The following is a 20259-nucleotide window of genomic DNA, read 5'->3' on the forward strand; positions in this document are numbered from 1 at the left end:
AATCCATTTGTATTCAGGCCCGATCTCGGGTCCGACTAGACCCGACCCATTGCCATCCCTACACCCGACTATCTACTATATAAATGTCCAGGCCACAACCACATGCAACATTCATGCTGCCCGGCTGCCCGTGACGATAGGCATCTTCAGGGTGCCAATCTACTCCGACTACAACCAGTAGGGAGACATCTATTATTTTTTTAAAAATTATTCCAAAATCTTATTTGGACAGTGTATCTTACTTCCGAGCATCATAAACTCGAGAATTGTCAAATTGGTTAAAGACTAGGAAATGTCTCTTGTTAGCAAATCCAATAAAACATATTGAGAGTGATTAAAAATTTCAACTTTTTTTTTTTTTTTTTTTTTTTTTTTTTTTTTATTTCTAACAATGTTGTCTCGAATTTTTCCAGGGACTTAAGCAAAAATTAAATAGTAAGTCTGGTAAAAAAATGATTATTATTTTTTTTTCGAAAGATTATAAAGGACAAATATAATAATAAACAATACAAAAGTAAAAATTATATTAATAATATATCCAATAAATAAAATATACTAACGACAATAATAATAACTACAAATTTTAAAGGAAGATGAAGATGATATTAATTTTAGAAAAAATATGGTTAGAGTTTAATTTTATAATTATAACTGGATTAGGTAATTATAGAAAAAAATATGAGATAAAATTAAAATTATATTTTAATATAACCAATAATAATGGGATAAATAAATAAATAAATATTATTATTATTATTATTATTTCCTAAGCTTTCTTAATGCTATTTTTTATTTTTTATATTATACTAAAAATTAATTTTACATTCAAAAATATCACACCAATACATGTTTAAATCACATCATACAATTATTCCAATTCAAAATTTTTAATATTCAAATCTCAATTCAAAATTCAACCCCCGGAGAGAAACCTTTCCATTTCCGCATCTAAAGCAAAGCTCTTCTCATAATCAATTCTCCTTAATTGGCATAATAAAAAATGGATAATAGTAATGGAGAAAGATTTTCATTGATTTCATGCATTAGATTACAATATGTATGTGATACATCTTTCCTTACACAACCAAATACATACATGTTTATCTTCCTTAACAATATACAACCAAAAATGGATACTAGAAATCTAGAAGATTTTCATTGATTTCATGCATTACAATATGCTATATTATAGCCCATATAGGTAAACTATTCATAGAAACAATTATTCAAGATATTAATTCAAATTCAAATTCAATTTCAAATCAATTCAAATTAGAACCACTTAATTAACAAATTCGACTAGGTAAGAATTACTTCCAATAGGTTTATCTTGGTTATTCTAATTAAGATAATAAGATTCTTGATGGTTTTTGTGTACAATACTTTGCCAGCTGAATAATAACTTAGCATAGGAATTAAGTCTCAGTTTCTATTCTATCTGTATCAGAATGGTTTATGTGCACATATTGGTGGATCTTGTTTGCCTTTGAGTATTGGTTTCACGTTGGCGCATACACTTCGCGCACTTTTTACTCGAGAATTTCCACCCCTTTTGTATCGTAGATGGATGTCGCCGATTACCACATTCTCACACGGTTTACTTTTGCTGCAGTCGAGAATTACTGCCTCCGGCGTCGCTGATGTGCCTCTGATATTTTTTAAGACAACATTGCTGATCTTGATTTGAGATGGACTCTGTAGATGTCGATTAGTGAAAGTGTGTAAGAAATAATTAACTGTTGAAATTTTTTATCGAATTGAGAAAGTAATTGTACGTACTGTTTTCTTGCACAAATTATACGGGCAATATTCTTGATTGATGTCGATTGGGGTGCCAACATTTTCCATGATCAGGTCTTGAAACTGCAAGTTTGATATCGTCAGCACGGCCGGTGCAGACGGCCATGTCTTTATTCTTACTCCATTTTCAGTGTTGGTGAAGTTGCAGTTTTTTATGTATATCCCCGACACATCCTTTTCATTTATATTCCTTCCGAGGCTGCCTATGCTGATGCCGTGGCCCGGCCCACACGCCACATTTTGGATATGGAGCTCGCGAGTGTCATCTCCGATTGAGACACAGTCATCCCCTGTTTTTATTACCGAATCTGTAATGTTGACGTTTGAGGAGCGCGCCACATGAATGCCGTCTGTGTTAGGGCTGTCTCCAGGCGCCGAAATTGTGAAATGGCGAAATGCAACATTTTGGCATCCGATACATTTCACGTGGAAATTCTTACTATCTTTCGAGGTCACATATTCAATCAGAGAGTTATTCACTGCCGAGAAGCTCAAGTTCTACAAAAAAAAAAAAAAAACACGCGCGCACGCACACAAAACAACAGCTCGAGTTAGTTCTCGAACAGCTTAAATTGAAAAAAAAAAAAAAAAAAAAAAACGAGTAAATAGTATTGGACTTGTCGATAAATTACTATAGGAAGTTGAACGCAGTTGCGATTTTTAACGCAATCATTTTTCTTCCACGCCTCTTGGCCATGCCCGTCAAAAACACCACCACCGGTTATGGTGAAACTATTCACGTGCTGTATAGTAATCCATTGCGCTTTCTTGTCCGGCATCACCGTGAAATCAACAGGCGCGTTCACGGTTCCACGTACATTAAGCTCTACCGGCGCCTTGTTAGGGCCTCCAATATTTATTTGGCTAAGGTACCACGTACCTTTTGGGATCAATATTTTGCTTGGCCTTGTCGACCCAACGACCTCCTTCCATATGTTCGATAGAACCTATTGGATGTGTGCATAAGAAATATTAGTTCAAGTATATTCGACTAGCATTACAACATAGCGTCGCATTTTTACCTTGGCGATGTCTTGATTTCGTTTTGCGCCGTACCTTCTAATATTGTACAACACAGGTTTTTGGGCACAAACATTGTGCTCAACCAATGAGTAGATGAAAAGAATGGAGAGAATGAGCTTCATCGACATCGCCATTTTTTCGATCCTTTTTTTCCCCCTTAATTATTTGTTGATGAAAATTTGTACAGAAACTTGTAATGAATTTATATAGTAATGGACAGGAATATTATTAGACTTAATATGGTATAAACTTCGATCATTTTTAATCATGGAAAATATTACACTTTGAAATTAAAAATTTTGTCATAAGTGACATGCCAATTTTACTAATTATGTTACCATGCGTGCACTTAAAATTTGAATTTACTTACAAAGCTTTTGGATTTAATAAAATTCTTCTTATATGCATATTGTGTTACTAAAATTGATTATTTATGATCAATTGGGCAAACAAAAGTTCTCACTCATGACTATTACTTTTTTACTTTTATTGAAAATTTATGTTTGTGTTTTATTTGGCTCTTGGTATGTGTTTGAACTTTGAAGGATTTTTTTTTTTTTTGAATTTATTTGAAATGAGAAAATGCTTAATATATTTGAATAAAGAAAGCATTTGAAAGATGATCTAACAACTTTTTTCTCAATAATTATTAAGGAATGTTTATATATATTTTGGGTATAGAGAAATTCTAGTAGAAATATCTTTGTATTTTAAGTAGGAAAAATTTTAGGGAGAGATTTTAGCCTTACCTTTTCGTGCGTATAATCTTCTATATATTTGTGATGAATGAGAATAAAGAAACAGGCGTGTGATCCAACATTATTTCTTTAGTCTTCTGAATTTTATTAATAATACATATCCAAATAATAAAACTAGGAAAAAAAGTATTTTTAATGCACGTATATAAACACTAATTTATACAGCAATGCGACATTGGAAGTCTGAGAACATATAAACTCTATGGCACAATTTTGGTGAATAGCGATTTAATAGTTAGAAATAATGTTCGAAAAGTCGAACAAAAACACATTCTTTAGTTTCATTGATGATTTGTGGAGAGTAGATTTATTTTAATGTTTTTTAAAAGAAATTTGTAAATTTTCAATTATTGTTTTTGTTAGTACTGATAGTTATTATTAATTATTATTTTTTTGTCTTTAGATTCATTCGAAGATAAGAGATATTGTATCTTCAACAAAGTTTACATGGGGTGTGCTCTCAAATGATGCCAATACCATATGGAATGAAGAAGTGCGGAATAAAAAAATGAATGCGGAAAATAGACGAGAATGACTTAATCATGATCATGACTAAATGAATGAGAGTACTAAAATTTTTCTCCTTAGTACCCAAAATTCTAGTAATGTTACAAATTCCTAGAAAGTTATGTAATTTTCAAATATTGACGTCTCTTAAATTTAATTTGAAAAGTATCATTTTCAAATTACAAATTAGATTTAATAAGTTCATACACTAAACCTTCTAAATAACTCGAATTTGAATATGGCAACTAGAATGGATTGCATCTCTTCGGTTCAAAAATTAAGTTGGATCTGTTCAATTTAAATGAAAAGGAACTTCAGTCATTTACCAATACTGTTCTTTGTCTTTATTTGAAATATATATATATATATACATAATAATATACAGAGTGAAATACACAAAAACACTCTGATTCATACACAAAATTCTCCAAGCATTTAACATGATCGAATTTTGCATAAATTTCGAGTGTTTTTTGTTATGTTGTGAAGCTCAAGTTGTAGCATGAAGAAGTACCGTACATCCAACCCCTCGAGATTATTGGGTTATTTGTACAATTTATTGGGCCGCCCGCTAGGGTTATGACCTAGACAATCTCTATATACTTGATGTGTTTTTTTTTTTGTTTTTTTTTTTTATGTAAGTTACACCTAAAAACACTAGTAAAAATATTTGGTTAGAGATCATTCTGATCAAACTGAGTCAACAAATCTTATCTTCTTATGTGCTTTCTTGATTTCCAATTTCCGCAACATTATTTTGTTTTACTCTCATACAAATTTCTTGAAACACAAGGCATTAATAGGGTTAAAATAAGTGGCTCTCGTTCACCCAGCATTTTTAGATAAAATGATTTTTTGTATGTGATATGAAAAATTGTATTAAAAATATTAAATATATTATTTTAAGTTGAATATTTGACTTTTGTAATGAATATTTCAGGTTTTTTTTTTTGACTTTTTTTACTTTTGTAATGAGTATTTGAATTTTTTTTTTTTTTTTTTATTATTGTATTAAATCCAAATGATCACAAAAAATTTAAATCAGAAACACAAAACACAAAAGAACACATCCATTGCATTTTGTATGCATCCCATACATATCTAAATCTTGCTAAAGGTAACATCATGGAAGTTTTATGTTAGACTCGAAGGGGTATTCGCAATTTCCGTCCCTATATTTAACCGTCTTTTCAATTTGTATCCCTATAACATTAATTTCGTAAAAAATGTCCTTTTTTTTTGCTAATCTATGCAAAATTTAGTCTAAACGGTAATTAGAAGAATATTAAGGGTAATTGAAGAACGTCGTTGACGGAGTAGGCACGTGCCACCAAAGTGACCGTGCATTAGACTGAACCGGTTCTCATTAGACCGGTTCTCCACCGAACCGGTTCGGTTCAATCCCGGTTCGGTTTGAACCGCTCCATATCTTCTCCACACCGATCTCAGTCCAGTCGGTCTTCATCACCTCCTCCACGCCACCGACGTACCTCCCTTTAACAAACGGCCTCGGAGGCACCACCGATTCGCCGCCGTTCTTTCCCTTCATCAGCTCCCTCAGTTCCTCCCTGAACCCTCTATCCATGGAGATGTCCCTCTCGCACACCGGAATCCCCAATCCCTGAATCGCAGATCAGACGGCATTGCAGTCCTCGAAGGTCTTCCGACTCCTCGAAGACTGGTGGTGTACAGCACCACTTTGTTCTCCCCGTTCGGCGGGCAGATCCGCTTGAATCCCTTCAGGAACTGGTTCAGATCCTTGGCGAAAGACGACGGCGGCGGCTGCCGGTTTCCGACGTTGGGGCTAAGATTCTCGTTGTTGCCGCCGACGACGGGAGGATTATTTGAAATCTTGGAAGGGGCGAATCGGAAGCTGGGAATATGGTCGGAATCGAGTCCGGAAATGAGGTCCCAAGAATTGATGGTCTTGAAGCATGGCTGGTGCCGGAGCGACCGGGGCTCGGAAAGTGGGCTGGGGAAGAGGGAGCCGAGAGTGGTCCGCGGCGGCGGGAGGACTGTCTTCGCCGGCGCTTCAGTTTCCAGCGCGTCGAGGGTCAACAGGCCGTAAGTGGTGGAGGTGAGGGACACAATGTGGTGGCTGAAAGCGGCGGAGGCGCCGATTTGGGAGAAGTCGTCATCCTGGTTAAGCAGAGCGGAGGAAACGCAGCCCATCAGCGATTGGACTGAGAAATGGGGGAATGAGATCGGTGTGGAGAAGATATGAAGCGGTTCGAACCGAACCGGGATTGAACCGAACCAGTTCGGTGGAGAACCGGGTCTAATGAAAACCGGTTCGGTCTAATGCACGGTCACGTGGGTGGCACGTGCCTACTCCGTTAACGCCATTCTTCAATTACCTTTAATATTCTTCTAATTACCGTTTAGACTAGATTTTGTGCAGATTAGCAAAAAAGAAGGACATTTTTTACGAAATTAATGTTATAGGGACACAAATTGAAAAGACGGTTAAATATAGGGACGGAAATTGCAAATACCCCGACTCGAGGCTTAGAGTAAGGAGCCGACCGCAACCTTGCCGTGTCATTATCTCGGCCCATTCGCACCATGGACTGAGCCGAAACTTTTCATCCCTAACGCCAGGTAAAAGAATTGAAAGATGAATATCTATCGGTGCGATTCGAAGCTTTGATGCCTAGCCGCTGGTTCACCGGAGAAGGAGCAGTTGCCGTTCGGAATCGCCAGAGGGCAGCTAGTCAGAGCTGCCTGGAATCGCTGTCCCGCTGCGCCTAGCCGCCGACCGTCGGGAACCACCACTGTTGATCCGCCGGAGTTGAACATTGTGCGTCACTTGGAGGTTGTCGATCTGTCCTAGAAATTGTCGGAGCCCTCCGTTGATGGTAAAATATTACTCCCTTCGTCCCACATAATTTGTCTCTATTTTTTATTTTCGTCCGTTCCACATAATTTGTCCTTTCATTTTTTGGAAAATTAATTCTATATTTTAATCATATTTTAAAATTTAAAATTTAAATTTTTTTTAATCTTAATTAAACTATTTAGTTATTTTAATCTTAATTTATAATTATTTTTACTAAATAATAATTATTTTTACTAATACATTTCTTAATTACTTACTAATTATTTTACCTAAATTCCTCGTGTCTACAGTAATACGTCCATATTACATAGGATGGTGGAGTACGTCAAACCACTTACTTGCTATTAAATGGTAAAATTATTATTAAAACTAAAATTAAGAAAAAATACAAATTTATTTTCAAAACAAATTGAAACACAAGTGTATAAATATATAAAGAGAAATATAGAGTAATAAAAATATAATTACCTAACCACGACAAAATAAAATAAAGTAATTTGAAGGCACAACCAATATGGCCGTCGATCATTTTTTTTTTTTTCACCAAATTCGATCTATTTTTCTAAGTTAATTATTATTTTTTGGGGGCATAAATAATTATTGAGGAGCATATTTCGACGTCGAAAAATTATTTTATTAATCGGTGTGGTATTTTGTCATCACTAGCATACCTCCATGCCATGTTGTGCCAAATTTTCCGCGGCATTCTATTTTTTTATATAATGTGGGAACCCGCAGCTGCTACTCAAGAGTGCGCACTAGGTAAACCCCGGTCGAACTTAAGATAAATAAATATGTTACAATAAATAAATCTTGAATTGTAATTTCAGTAAGAAAGTTGTAGTTAAAACTTCTTTTTCTTCTAATGTATATAAGATAAGACAAACATTTACATTGATAATAATTAGAATGAGAAAATCAAAGCACTATAACTACGCCAGTTTTTACAGCCCGATCAGGAAGAAGTGGAAGTCGACGCCAATGGTGAAAACTGTTATTGAGGTTGGGGTTTCTTTCTCGATCTCTTTAGGGTTTCATTTCTCAATTATAGTAATTTGTGGTATATATTAATTGTGATATAAAACAAATTAAAGTCTTATTTTATATACAAAACCTCCTAAAGTACAATTTTGTGGCTAAAATATCAACAATTACAAGGTAGTTGCTATAATGTAAATATTAACCTAAAATCTACCCTCACAATCAAAGTTCTTTTTTGTGCTGCTCCTTCAGAAGTCGGGATCTCTATGCAGAGGACCATAATAATATCTTCAAGAGGGCATCTTTTCATAATCATATATTAATCCAACTTGATCTTGATAGAGGTAAAGCTTTCACATCTAAGCATTCGAAATGCCAAATTTAGAAGAACAGACATGATATCATCCCTGAAAGAGGAACAATTTTTAGCATGAAGAACATTAATCCATACAATTCAACTAATATATAAATCAGAAGTTACCTTTCCCTTATTAGCAGTGTAGGTTAATTTCAAGAAGATGAAGCCATGGAATTTATTCTCTGTTACTTGTGTATCCAAGCTGAAACATCTTCCCTTGTTATTTGTGTATCCTACAATAGTTATAGAAGCTACTTGGGCCTGAAGATAAACATTTTGGTGAAAAAAAACAATTGCAATTAGAACAATGTCAATATTCTATTAAAATGATAGATTTAAAAGGGAAACAACTCACATGAAAAAACTTGACAACCCTAGAAAGCCATGTCCTCGAAACATTAGAACTATTTGCTGGGAGAAAATCCAAAATGCAAACAAAAATCAGATGCGATGTACTCCTTAAGTCACGCCTAAGTAGGGTGTTCAAACTGTTCCATCAAACATTTTCTCTTCAATCAATTATTCTTTCTACCAAAATACGATGAATGTTAATCACTAATAAACAATAGAAATAACAATATGAGACACCAAAACTTTTAACAGCGAAAAAAAACTCTTCAAATGAAGGATAAAAATCTACTATATCAAAAAGTTCATACAATCAAAGATAACCACAACCAAAAGGGCTATCAAACTCCACACCTAATTACAAGAATCGAACCCCAATCACAAGAGATCTCCCAACTACTAGCAACTCATTCCAATCCCCGACCAATAAGATTCAAAATCGAATCCAAACAAGTAAACAGTAAAACGATATAAGAAAAAACATCCAAGGATATGAGACCGTTGATCGGAATCGAGTTGAAGAAATTCTCTTTTGCTTGTCGATTCTTTCAGGTGTCGTAGATACCAATTGTTCCTCTCTCAAAATCTCTGCACCAAGCACCAAAAAATGACCCATCTCCCAACTATGAGGCTAGGGCAGCCATTGACAAAAATGGGCTTAACTCTTTTTAGTTAACTTGAATTCTTGGGCTTCACACATTGAAGGAACCCAAATCCAACACTATTTTCAGCTTTCAAAAGCCTCCAATTTATATCGATCATTTGCAGCGTCGACTGAATCATCATTGCAAAACAATTAACACATGCTGGTCTGCAGGGTATTAGGTTCGGCCGGAGGTTTATCCAGTGCGCACTTTCGGGTAGCGGATGCGGGTTCCTACTTCATAAAAAAAAAAAAAAAAAACTAACACATGCTTTTACCACTACCAAAAAATCTGCTTACTGTTACTACCAAAAAAAACCGTAACTAAAACCTTTTCTTCGTGCAATTTCCGTTTTTAGGACAAGCTAGTGACGACTTTTATTGGTAGTTACATAAACGTTTTTCTTTTTTTTTTTTTTTCTGTTTTGATGACCATATGTACAATTCACTTCGCTATTTATACAAAATTCTTACCAACTTATTTCATTTATCAGCCAACCATAAACAATAATTCACCAACTCAATAATTTATTTTCCTTGCCTGCCAACTAATTCATTAATACACCAACCTCATAATTATTCTTTTCATTTGTTTTAAAAAATATATAAAATTATAGTGATGAATTTCATGTACAAAAGCTGTAAATAATTAATCTTTTACTTTCGAGATTAGCCACCATGAAAATATTTTTCACATTAAAAATTAACATGGAAATCAAAAGAATAAGTTCCCTAAAAATAGTAATCTCTTGTGTATTCTTTGATCATATATATTTAAAATTTGAAAACAGACGAAAATAAAAACACCATGTAATAAAAAACTATCAAATTCAAACTATAAGTGAATTTAAATTCTTTAATTAATGATCATGTTCTTGAAATTTGCATATATAAAGTTAGAAAAAAAAAAAATAGAAATTAGAAATAAAATTAATAAACAAATGAAGAAACACACGTTCCTCAAGGCATGTTGAAACCTTTCTAAATCAGATTTATTTTTATAAGAATACCCAAGATTTAATTTTAGATTTTGACCACGAGCAATTATGTCTAATTTTAGTTACCCTATGGACATGTTTCCCGATCAATATTTGAGGAACATGATGACTCTTGTTGGTGTGTTTGTTTGGGGGATTGGATTGGATTTACACTATTCATCTAATTTTTTCCCCCAAAAAATATCAAATTAAACACCTATTTTTTATTTTTTATATTATACTAAAAATTAATTTTACATTCAAAACATCATATCAACACCTATTTATATCACATCATACAACTATTTAAATTCAAATTTTTTACTATTCAAATCCCAACTCAAAATCCAAACCCCCAGACAAACACAGCCTTAGTGTATTATATTTTTTTAATGTCATTGTCCAAAGATTTTATTATGTTCCTTGTTAAGGAATTTGGTCGTGATAGATTTTCTGGTCGTGGCCTTATTTAATTATATGCCTGGGCCTGGACAGCCCATCGAGGCCTGCCAAGCCCCGCCGTTAATTTCAACCATCGGATCTAGACATTTGATCTTGTCCGTTCATTTCGAGTATAAATCACCGCCTCAACAACCTTAGTCTTATTCCTCGTTGTTTTTATTAGGTGAATATTTTGTGTCTATTTTGTATTTTATGGGATATGTTTTAGATTTAGTATATATATGTTGTTTTCTTTGTAAAAAAATCAGTGTCTTGATATATGCGTTTGAACCCATGATTTCAGGATACAAGTCCAATACTTACACCACCAGATCCTCCTTTACGAGATACCATTTATCTCTTTCTTGCTACATAGTAGCATTGTAATGGGAAAATTGCCAAAAATATTCCACATGTATACCCCATTATCACTTTTGTCATGTATTTATGTCGCTGCCAAAATATATCCTACCTGTTTTCAAAAGTCGTTATTTTTGTCCTTTGGCCGCGCAATCACGGGCGGCCAAAGAATAGATATAGCGAATTTTGCAAATATATAGAATATATTTTGCCAGCAATAAATACATAACAAAAGTGATATCGAGTATACATGTGGGATATTTTTTGCAATTTTATCCATAGCAATGAGATTTTGATAGTCCTTTCAGCCATTTTTCCATTTACAGGAATCAACACACAATTATTGTGAACTTGTCGATATTAAGAGTATCAAAGTCATTGAACTCATGTTAGAAACAACGATCATAATTGATGTTAAAATGCTTTTCTTTATTCGACCATTATGTGCTCGAATCATGAACACAACTCATATAACATACGCTTTGTGCACGCAATTTCTTTTTTTATTAGTTGAGTGAATTCTTATCTTATTTAAATTTGAGTCTATCGAGCCAGTATATTATGTATATTTATAAGCATATATTTTCGTTATGAATAATAATACAATTTTTGAGTTTTTATAATTTATTTCTCACAAAAAACAAGTCACCATCTCATCCGATCTTACCGGTTAGACTTGTCAGATATAGAATGACCGTGTCACCTAAAAGCTCGAACTATTAGAGAAATACAACCACTAATTATTTATCCACAAATGGGAGTCTCTAACAAGACCAATTCGACTGTCCCCATATGAGATCGTCACTAAACCACCCAATGAAACATTCTTTTATAACGAGACAACCTGTTAACAACAAAGTGATGAAGAAAGTCAGTGTAGATATGAAGTGTTCTACCAGAAAGTTCGATTAGTGACGAAGAAGCAATATCCCTTGAAATGATAATCGATATTGAATTTAACTGCCTCGAAATGTTCTTTGAAATGATACTGAATTTAACTACTTTAAAACTTGAAAAGTTCGTTGTAATATATATATATACATATATATATATATATATATATAAAGTTACATTTACTTGAAACTTTACATTTAAAAGTAACAATTTTTTACTTTATCTTTATGAAAGAAGTTGAGTAGAAGCAATAATTACAACAGATGTTCCTAATTGTGCAATTTGGCATGTACCTTAAAAGGTTGCATTTGATGTGTTTTATAAACATCGATAAATTTTGTCACAAAACATCACATCAATCCAAATTATCTCAAAAAATTTTAAATCAGAAACACAAAACACAAAAGAACACACCCACTACATTTTGTATGGATCCATAACATAACTAAATCTCGCTAAAAATAACATCATGGTTGTTTTGTGCAGACTCGAAGTAGTTATTCGCTCACTCTAAAATTCGGCTGCGAACAACAGCATCGAATCTGAATTTGGTGCCAGGTTCAAATCCAGCCATGAGATCTTCTAAGCTCTGTTCAATTTGTAGATCTTCACTAACTTTTAGACCTTCCTGCACGGAAGATAACAATTGATTTTTATTTTTTCAATATAAAATCGAGTTTGGAAGAATGTTACTACCGAGCACTACAGCACTGAATAGGAATTCGGGGCACTTTCAGAAGATTCCTAATACAGTGATTTCAACTTTTGTTGAACAAGAAGAAAGAACAAACCTTAGCTACGTATTCAGAAATTGCCGTGTTGATTACTTTCCGAATGACTTGTTCAAACACATTTGACGGTCCAAGTATTTCCAGAAGAATGTGTTTTGGTATCTGCATTGCAATGTCATGTGGAAACGTGATGTGAACCGTGCCATAAAACAAGCCAATAACTAAAAGCACCTGTAATATATCGAGTTCTTTGTGCTCAGCAAGACAATAACTGAATTAGGTTATGTTCTTTTGTGAATTTTACCACAAGTTTTTACTATTCAAATTATTTTTTTCCTCCAAAAATATCAATCAAACAGTTACTTTTCTTTTTTTATATTATACTATAAATTTACTTTACATTCAAAGCATAACATTATATCACATCAAACAACTATTCAAATTCAATTTTTTACTATTCAAAAATCCAAACCCAAAAACTAAAATGCACAAAAAAACACACCCTAACAGATTAGATTGATCCCGTTACACAGCATTTTCAGATATTAAAATTTTTAAAAATTTAAAGATCATTGCACTCTGGGACTTACATTAGGTGTCTTCCCTGGAATTTCCATGTTGGTTCGGTGCAAGGAATAATGCAAAAAAAAAAAAGAAAAAAAAAACAAAAAAACATCATAGATAAAGTTAGAGTGCAACAATGGAACTTCTTGAAAAACTAAACAAAAAGTTCGTCATCATAACAGATGAAGACGGAGAATGACTTTTATAGACATGATCTTGAACAATGTAACTCGCGCTTACTCAATTGTAGAATTTACCTCCTTTAACTCTTCTAAATCCAGGTATCGGCTGCGCATCATCAACCATTTTCGAGAAAACTACATCATAAATTTCTTGTGTTTTGCTTCCGGATACCTCTACAGCTATCTGTGAAGAGACAAAAAGATGTGAAAAAAAAACACATTAGAAAAATCATTACAACACTTATAATAAAATTTGCCATATCTCACCTTTAATTGGTCATCTTTATCAGCAGAGCTTGTAGCCGTGACAGTGAAGTCGTCAATTGAAAAAGATGGTGAAGAAGAAGACAAGATTTCGTCGTCATTCACACCTAAAGGCGCAGATGAAAGGAGTTATTTGTTCTGAGTATTGTGCAAAACAATGAAGAGCATAAAGTTTTTCAATTTTCACCTGGAACGACAGCTTCAATAGCTTTATTTGAACTCCTACATAACAAGATCAGAAAACAATGAACTAAAATCCCACGATACATTTCTAACTTTTTTTACCGCACACATATTCACAATTATATTATAATCCTGTCAAGCTCACAATCAAGATTCAAGCCATCTTGATTTCATAACATCTACTGATTAAGAAAAATAAAAACTCACTTATCCTGGCAGGCAGTGCAGCAAACCCTAGCCTGAAAACAATAATCAGGATCATATTTTACTTCATTACAGTGAGGTTTCACTATTACATATGAATATTATCGATTCTCAAGACCTACTTTTCACAATGCCTTATAGTTTCCACCAGCATTCTAAAAGAAAAATTGGGATTTCATAGCTCACCCTCAACTCTCAAGAATACACCATTTCTAATAGTTAAATGTCGATCCTCATCAGCAGCTTCCGGTACTCAATTTAATATAAACCATCAGAACAAATACTAAAACTTCAGTCCAACATGCTTACTCATAAGTACCTTTGTAAATACTGACGTGCCCTGTAACTAGTCTCGGCAGAGAAGTAGCCTCTGCTAAAATATTGACAGGGTATGGAGACACCTGCAAATTGCGTTTGAATTGGGACAATCTGTTCAATTACAAGGAGGTTAATACTGAATATACACTGTAGAAATTTAATCTGGCAGTAAACATAAGATTATGTGAAGTTTATCCCCAAAACTTTTAAAAAGTTGAGCAACACAGGCCTCTGAACTTCTACCCACTTTCTGTTAAAAAAATTCTAACATAAACCACAAAAGGGTGAACATTCATATAAAATGCAAATTCCAGCAAATAATCAAAAAAGACCATCAGCAGACCAGAGCCCCAATATGCCAATTCCCAAAATTACAATCAAAATCACAAATGGAATGAAATTAGGGCTAATCTAAAAGTTTACGCTCTAAATTTTACCATTTCTTAAATCCTTTCTTGAATTCCTCTCTCCACAATCTTAAAACATACAACACTGAGAGATTGTACTCTGTTGGAATGCGTTTATGACGAATACAAGCAGAAAACAAAGATTCGGGAGCAAAATAAAAATATCAAACTTTTGAACAGAATTGAAATTAGAATTAAACATCTAGGGAGATTATATCACTTCTAAATACAGGAATCAGAGACTTAAAGCTATTAAACTAACAATCATCACCTTGAGAAAGGCATTAGAGAAATAGGCGTGCATTTCGACTGCAGCCATCGTCGCGCTTCAGTCGTTTACAGTTCACTTTTTTTATCGCTAACGTATGAAACGGCGCCGTCATGAGACAGACGAAACGATAAAATTGAAGAAAACTGGAGCGTGTTTGTTTTGGTTCTTTAGAGTGTGTTTGTTTGGGGTTTGATCTTGGATTTTGGCTTCCAATACTCTCTCGTCTTGGTCTTGAGTTATACTCTCTCCGTAACATTCTCCGTAACACGACAATTTAGGTAAAGTATAATTAGTAAGTAATCAAGAAGTGTATTAGTAAAAGTAATTATTATTTAGTAAAAATAATTATAGATTAAAATTAAGATAAATAAATAATTTAATTAAAATTAAGAAAATTATAAAATTTAAAATGCGATTAAAGTGTATAATTATATTTTCAAAAATAGAAAGGGCAAGTTACGTGAACAGACGAAAATAAAAAATAGGAACAAATTATGTGGGACAGAGGGAATATTACCTACAGCTCCTAATTTTCGAAGGGCACAGGACGAAACAAAAGTTATGGGTCCTTAAATATATATATATAATATTTTTTATCTATGATAAATATAAATAATAAAAAAAACATTTTTTTTTAGTATTCTTATGCAAAAAATATTAATAATAATAAGATAAAATTATTCATAATTTTCGTATAGTTTTTAAACTTAGTATAAAATTTTCATGTACTTTAAAAAATGTAGCGTTTCTTTATACTTTAACAAACGTTATATAAAACTCCTACCATGCAAAAAAATATAGACGAGAAATCATCTTCCCATCGACCAAGAAATATGAAAAATGAAGTTTATTCAATATATTTATAATATATTTATAACACTTAACCATCAAATCATATTATTCTATTAATAAAATAAAATCAAATAATATGTATATATAAATATTGTATATATAACATAAATATATAATGGGCTCTTATTTAGATTGGACCTTGGGCAGGCGCCCCTATCGCTCGGGCCCAGGGTCGGCCCTAATTACCTCATTCCGATTTTAAGATCTTACTTACTTTTTGGTATTGATCTTTAAATATTAACTATTATATAAAAATAAAAAAAAAATTGTAGAAGGATATTTGTACAAAAAAAAAATTATATAAACATAAAAATATTTTTAATATTAAATACAGTTACACAAAAAAGTAAATAAGCGCTTGGACCGACGGAGGGAGCATGTATTTTGTTGAATGTGAATTTTAAGTATATTACTCCCACCATCTCAACCATTTCTATCATTTTTTGTATGTCTCACTATTTATTCATTTTTCAATTTTAATAAAATAATTATTTAATACTATCAAAATATTTTAAATTTTTATTTAATTATAAATATACTATTATATACAATTATTTTATACGTAAAATCAAAGATAAAAATGTCAAAATATTTTATATATTTTTACTGACTAATAAAATACTAAAAAGAGTATATTGGAGTGGGAAGGAATTATTAATATTTTATAAGTAATAGTACAATAAAAATAAAAGGTCACATTTATCCTTAAATCCATTAAATATACAGTCACTTCGTCCCCTTTTGAGGGTCAAATTTATTTTTTACGTCATTGTAGTTGACATTAAATATATTTTTATATTTGTATAATTTTTTTTACAAATATTCTTATATTACTATTATAAGACGTTCATTGAAGTATTTTTGCAATTTTTTATTAATGTGTATTATGTTTTAATATAATAATTAAGTTAAAAAATTAACACGCAAAAAGTAAACGATACCTTTAGAGCCGGACGAACGTAATATTTAATATTTTTTAGCATGGTAATATTAGAAAAAGTATAGAAGTCTTTTTTATTAAAATAAAAAATATTTTATTAAAAAAAACGAATATATTTGAATTGGAGAGAATACTATACACTTCTAATGTATATACTCTTCCATTGGGGCGATTATAATTAAAAAATAATAATAATATTATAATATAAATGTTAAATATGTAAAAAATAAAATAAAATAAAAATATTATAAAAAAAATGTATTAATAAAATGATAAAATGTTATGAGAAGAGTAGAAAAAAAAATAGTATCAAAATTGTTATTATTTCTTAAATTATAAGTAATAAAAATTTAAATAAATAAAATATTTTACTGTAAATAAAATAATAAAATATACATAATTACAGTGATAATAAAAAAATAAATATGACATAATTTTGAAAAACTTAAAAACAAAAAAGCAAAATTATCCATAACTTCCTTGTAGTTTCGAAATTCAGCGTAAATTCCCCATCTACTTGCATGACGTCCCCTTATACTTTAAAAAATGTTGCATGAAACCACTTTGTAGTTTTGAAACTCGGCATAAATCCCCATTTTACTTTAAAAAATTGCATGATGCTCACTTATACTTTAAAAAATATTGCATAAAATCCCCTCTGTCATGCAAAACATATAGATAGGAAATCATCTTCTTATCACACGACGAGGAAAGTTTCATGGTAGTGGAGTTTCATGCAACGTTTTTAAAAGTATAACGGGGTACCATGCAATTTTTAAAATACAGGAAGATTTTACGCTGAATTTCGAAACCACAGAGGAGTTATAAGCAATTTTACCTAAAAAATAATACAATTTTCGTTCGACTCTAACGGTCTCATTTACTTTTTGCGCATTGATGTTGAATATTAATTTTTATATTAAAACGTAATATAAATTAAAAAAAAAATACAAAAATATTTTAATTAGTTTATTGTAATATAATAAAGAGATATTTGTATAAAAAATTATACAAATACAAATATCGCCATGATATACCCAATCCATGCATAATATCGTGTCTCCAATCAAGGCATCTCAAAGGAAGCACAGTAAACTTAGTCATAAAAAGTGCAGTAAAATTTGTAGGAAATAAAAGCCTAAAATGATGGAAGGAATGGAAAAACATAAGAGCTACAGCAGTGATCCACATTCAACTTATATTTTAAACACGACCGTGTTCAACGAAAAGAATAGCGGTGGCATTTCGAACATGGCCATATGTCACCATGTGTACAAGTGACGGAACCAGCAGTAAAAATATTTTTGTTTCTTTTTAAGTAAAAATTTATTATATTTTTATATTTTTTTTTACTATAAAAAAAATAACAATTATTACTTACTTTTATTAAAATTCGTACCCAATTAAATAAACACAAATTTGTATGACAAAAAAACATATAATTTTATTATTTTTCACGCTAAAAAATATATATATTTTTGAAAGTTGAGGGTCAGCTGACCCTAGCCCCGTGTAAATCCGCCCCTGTTGTGCACCCCTGTTGTGCACCCATGTACATATCTATATAATTAGATTTACATTATTCATTCAATTTTTTTTCCCCAAAAACATCAAACTAAATACATATTTTTTATTTTTTATATTATACTAAAAATCAATTTTACATTCAAAATATCACGTCAACATCTATTTATATCACTATCATACAACTATTCAAATTTAAAATTTTTACTATTCAAATTCCAACTCAAAATCCAAACCCCCAAACAAACACACCCTTAAAGGGGAGAAGACAACTTCGATTCAGATGGTGAAGCCGTAATTCTGAGAGCCATTGCCGTCGCTCTAACATAAACACTCGGGAAGAAAAATAAAAAACAAAAATGGGAGAAAACATTTAAAAAAAAAACAAGCAAAAGTATAAGAGTGTGTTGATATATACATATAAATATGAATGGTAAATTTTAAAAATTATAGAAACCAAATTGTATATAAACTAATTTTATAAAAAAAATAATAATATATACTCCCTTCGTTTCAATACAATAGTCTGGTTTATCATTTTTGTCCGTCCCAAAATAATAGTCTCATTTCCATAAATAATCATATCAATATAAAATTACTTTTATTTTTTTTATTATTATTACACAATTGTCACTATTTTTTTAACTAATATACTCACAAAGGCAAAAAAATTTTTACCCGTACTTTTTACCCATTATTAATATAATATTAATATTTATTAAAGCTCGTGCTAAACAGAACCCAAACTATAGTTTTTGGAACGGAGGAAGGATATTTTATTAAAAGGATAAAAGAAAAAATCTATGGTTCAATATTAATATTTTTTTTTAAAATAAAAAAGAGAAAAGAAATAAAGTCACTTTCTTGTTTCTGGGGCTTCTAAACATTATGGGTTCTTTTGGGCTTTTTAACGAATATTAATGAGATTTGGGCCTCAATAAATTTATTAGTTGTTAAGGCAACATGGGCCGGTTTCTTTTGAAAAGTTTTGTTGAATTTTGAATTTAAATTTTGATTTAAATAATAATTTAATATAAAAATTATTAATAATATTTTTATTTTTAAAAAGTAATATTGAATAGTATAATAACATTATTATTAATTTCAAAATAAATAATAAGTTTTTTAATATAAAAAACATTTAATTATTGCGGCCCTAAATTTGTTTTTTCCCAAGCCCCATAAATGTTAGATCCGTACAATCAATTTTCGGTAGAATAAAAATAAAAATATAGTTTTTATTTATTTTAGCGGCGCAAATTTGACATTACAAAAATATTATTTTATGTTTTTGGTGCGGTCTATGAGCTCTTAATGATCCGAGCCGAATCGAGTCAAATTTTAAGTGATTGTTAATGTTTGCGAACAAGATTCGTGTTCGTTCGTTAAGTTTTCGAGCTCGTTCGTAGTGTTTGAGCTCGGCTCGTTAAGAATTTTTTTGTTGTTTGAGTTCGTGTTCGTGTTCGACTCGTTTAAGTTCGATTAAGCTCGTTTGAGCTCGTTTGTCTTATTTTTTTAAATTTATATATAAATTATAGAGAAAATTTAAAATTATTTTATTTATATATTTTAAATTAATATTTTATTTATTTATAAATTATAATTTTATATGTATATATAATATTTATAATAAATATATTATTTAAACGAACGTTCGCGAACAAAGCTCGAGCTTATTTGTTAACTAAACAAGTTTGTTTATGTTGTTCGATTCAGGTCGTTAACGTTAATAAACGAGCTTTAATCGAACCGAATTCATGAACGGCTCCGCTCGTTTAATTATATGCGATTTGGTGCACCAAAGTCAATGTCATTTATTGTTATTGCGGCGCAGCCAAAATATGAATCACAAAAAATCCTTTTTATGCTTATGCCACTAATTTTGGCGCC

At 31.5% G+C, this 20259-nt stretch overlaps 2 protein-coding genes, 1 long non-coding RNA gene and 1 pseudogene across 4 annotated transcripts; all 4 read right to left on the reverse strand.

Annotated features, from left to right (window-relative positions):
* Window positions 1–1443: 1443 nt before the first annotated feature.
* LOC127266483 (exopolygalacturonase-like) lies at window positions 1444–2957 on the reverse strand. Its single transcript, XM_051296742.1, has 4 exons — window positions 2823–2957; window positions 2433–2747; window positions 1780–2298; window positions 1444–1695 (listed from the first exon to the last, which is right to left on the reverse strand). The coding sequence occupies exons 1-4, from the start codon at window positions 2955–2957 to the stop codon at window positions 1444–1446; spliced, it is 1221 nt and encodes a 406-aa protein (XP_051152699.1).
* A 2497-nt stretch (window positions 2958–5454) lies between these two features.
* On the reverse strand, window positions 5455–6260 carry LOC127266484 (uncharacterized protein At5g39865-like; annotated as a pseudogene).
* Window positions 6261–8039: 1779 nt separating this feature from the next.
* LOC127266581 (uncharacterized) lies at window positions 8040–9661 on the reverse strand. Its single transcript, XR_007842166.1, has 3 exons — window positions 8622–9661; window positions 8390–8527; window positions 8040–8315 (listed from the first exon to the last, which is right to left on the reverse strand). It is a non-coding gene; the product is annotated as an uncharacterized LOC127266581 (long non-coding RNA).
* A 1969-nt stretch (window positions 9662–11630) lies between these two features.
* On the reverse strand, window positions 11631–15229 carry LOC127266421 (uncharacterized). 2 transcript variants are annotated; one of them, XM_051296666.1, is made up of 9 exons: window positions 15054–15226; window positions 14377–14486; window positions 13858–13892; window positions 13674–13777; window positions 13482–13590; window positions 13251–13264; window positions 12721–12822; window positions 12439–12557; window positions 11631–11879 (listed from the first exon to the last, which is right to left on the reverse strand). In XM_051296666.1, the coding sequence occupies exons 1-9, from the start codon at window positions 15099–15101 to the stop codon at window positions 11840–11842; spliced, it is 681 nt and encodes a 226-aa protein (XP_051152623.1). In that variant the 5' UTR covers window positions 15102–15226; the 3' UTR covers window positions 11631–11839. The 2 variants fall into 2 exon arrangements, with proteins under 2 accessions (XP_051152623.1, XP_051152624.1); XM_051296667.1 differs by lacking the exon at window positions 11631–11879 and having other exon boundaries at window positions 12218–12553; window positions 15054–15229.
* Between the last annotated feature and the right edge of the window lie 5030 nt (window positions 15230–20259).

Source organism: Andrographis paniculata, unplaced genomic scaffold (assembly GCF_009805555.1).
Source record: "Andrographis paniculata isolate CXL003 unplaced genomic scaffold, ASM980555v1 Contig76END, whole genome shotgun sequence".
In the NCBI taxonomy this organism is placed as follows: domain Eukaryota; kingdom Viridiplantae; phylum Streptophyta; class Magnoliopsida; order Lamiales; family Acanthaceae; genus Andrographis; species Andrographis paniculata.

Bases quoted from the DNA above. Each gene is read 5' to 3' on its own strand.
- LOC127266421 (XM_051296666.1), bottom strand. From the start codon at position 15,101: ATGGCTGCAGTCGAAATGCACGCCTATTTCTCTAATGCCTTTCTCAAG. The intron at 14,487-15,053 runs GTGATGATTGTT...GTAATTGAACAG, and splicing joins TCTCTAATGCCTTTCTCAAG to ATTGTCCCAATTCAAACGCA. The intron at 13,893-14,376 runs GTACTTATGAGT...CTTGTTATGTAG, and splicing joins GCACGTCAGTATTTACAAAG to GAGTTCAAATAAAGCTATTG.
- LOC127266483 (XM_051296742.1), bottom strand. From the start codon at position 2,957: ATGGCGATGTCGATGAAGCTCATTCTCTCCATTCTTTTCATCTACTCA. The intron at 2,748-2,822 runs GTAAAAATGCGA...CACATCCAATAG, and splicing joins GAAATCAAGACATCGCCAAG to GTTCTATCGAACATATGGAA. The intron at 1,696-1,779 runs GTACGTACAATT...CGACATCTACAG, and splicing joins ATAATTTGTGCAAGAAAACA to AGTCCATCTCAAATCAAGAT.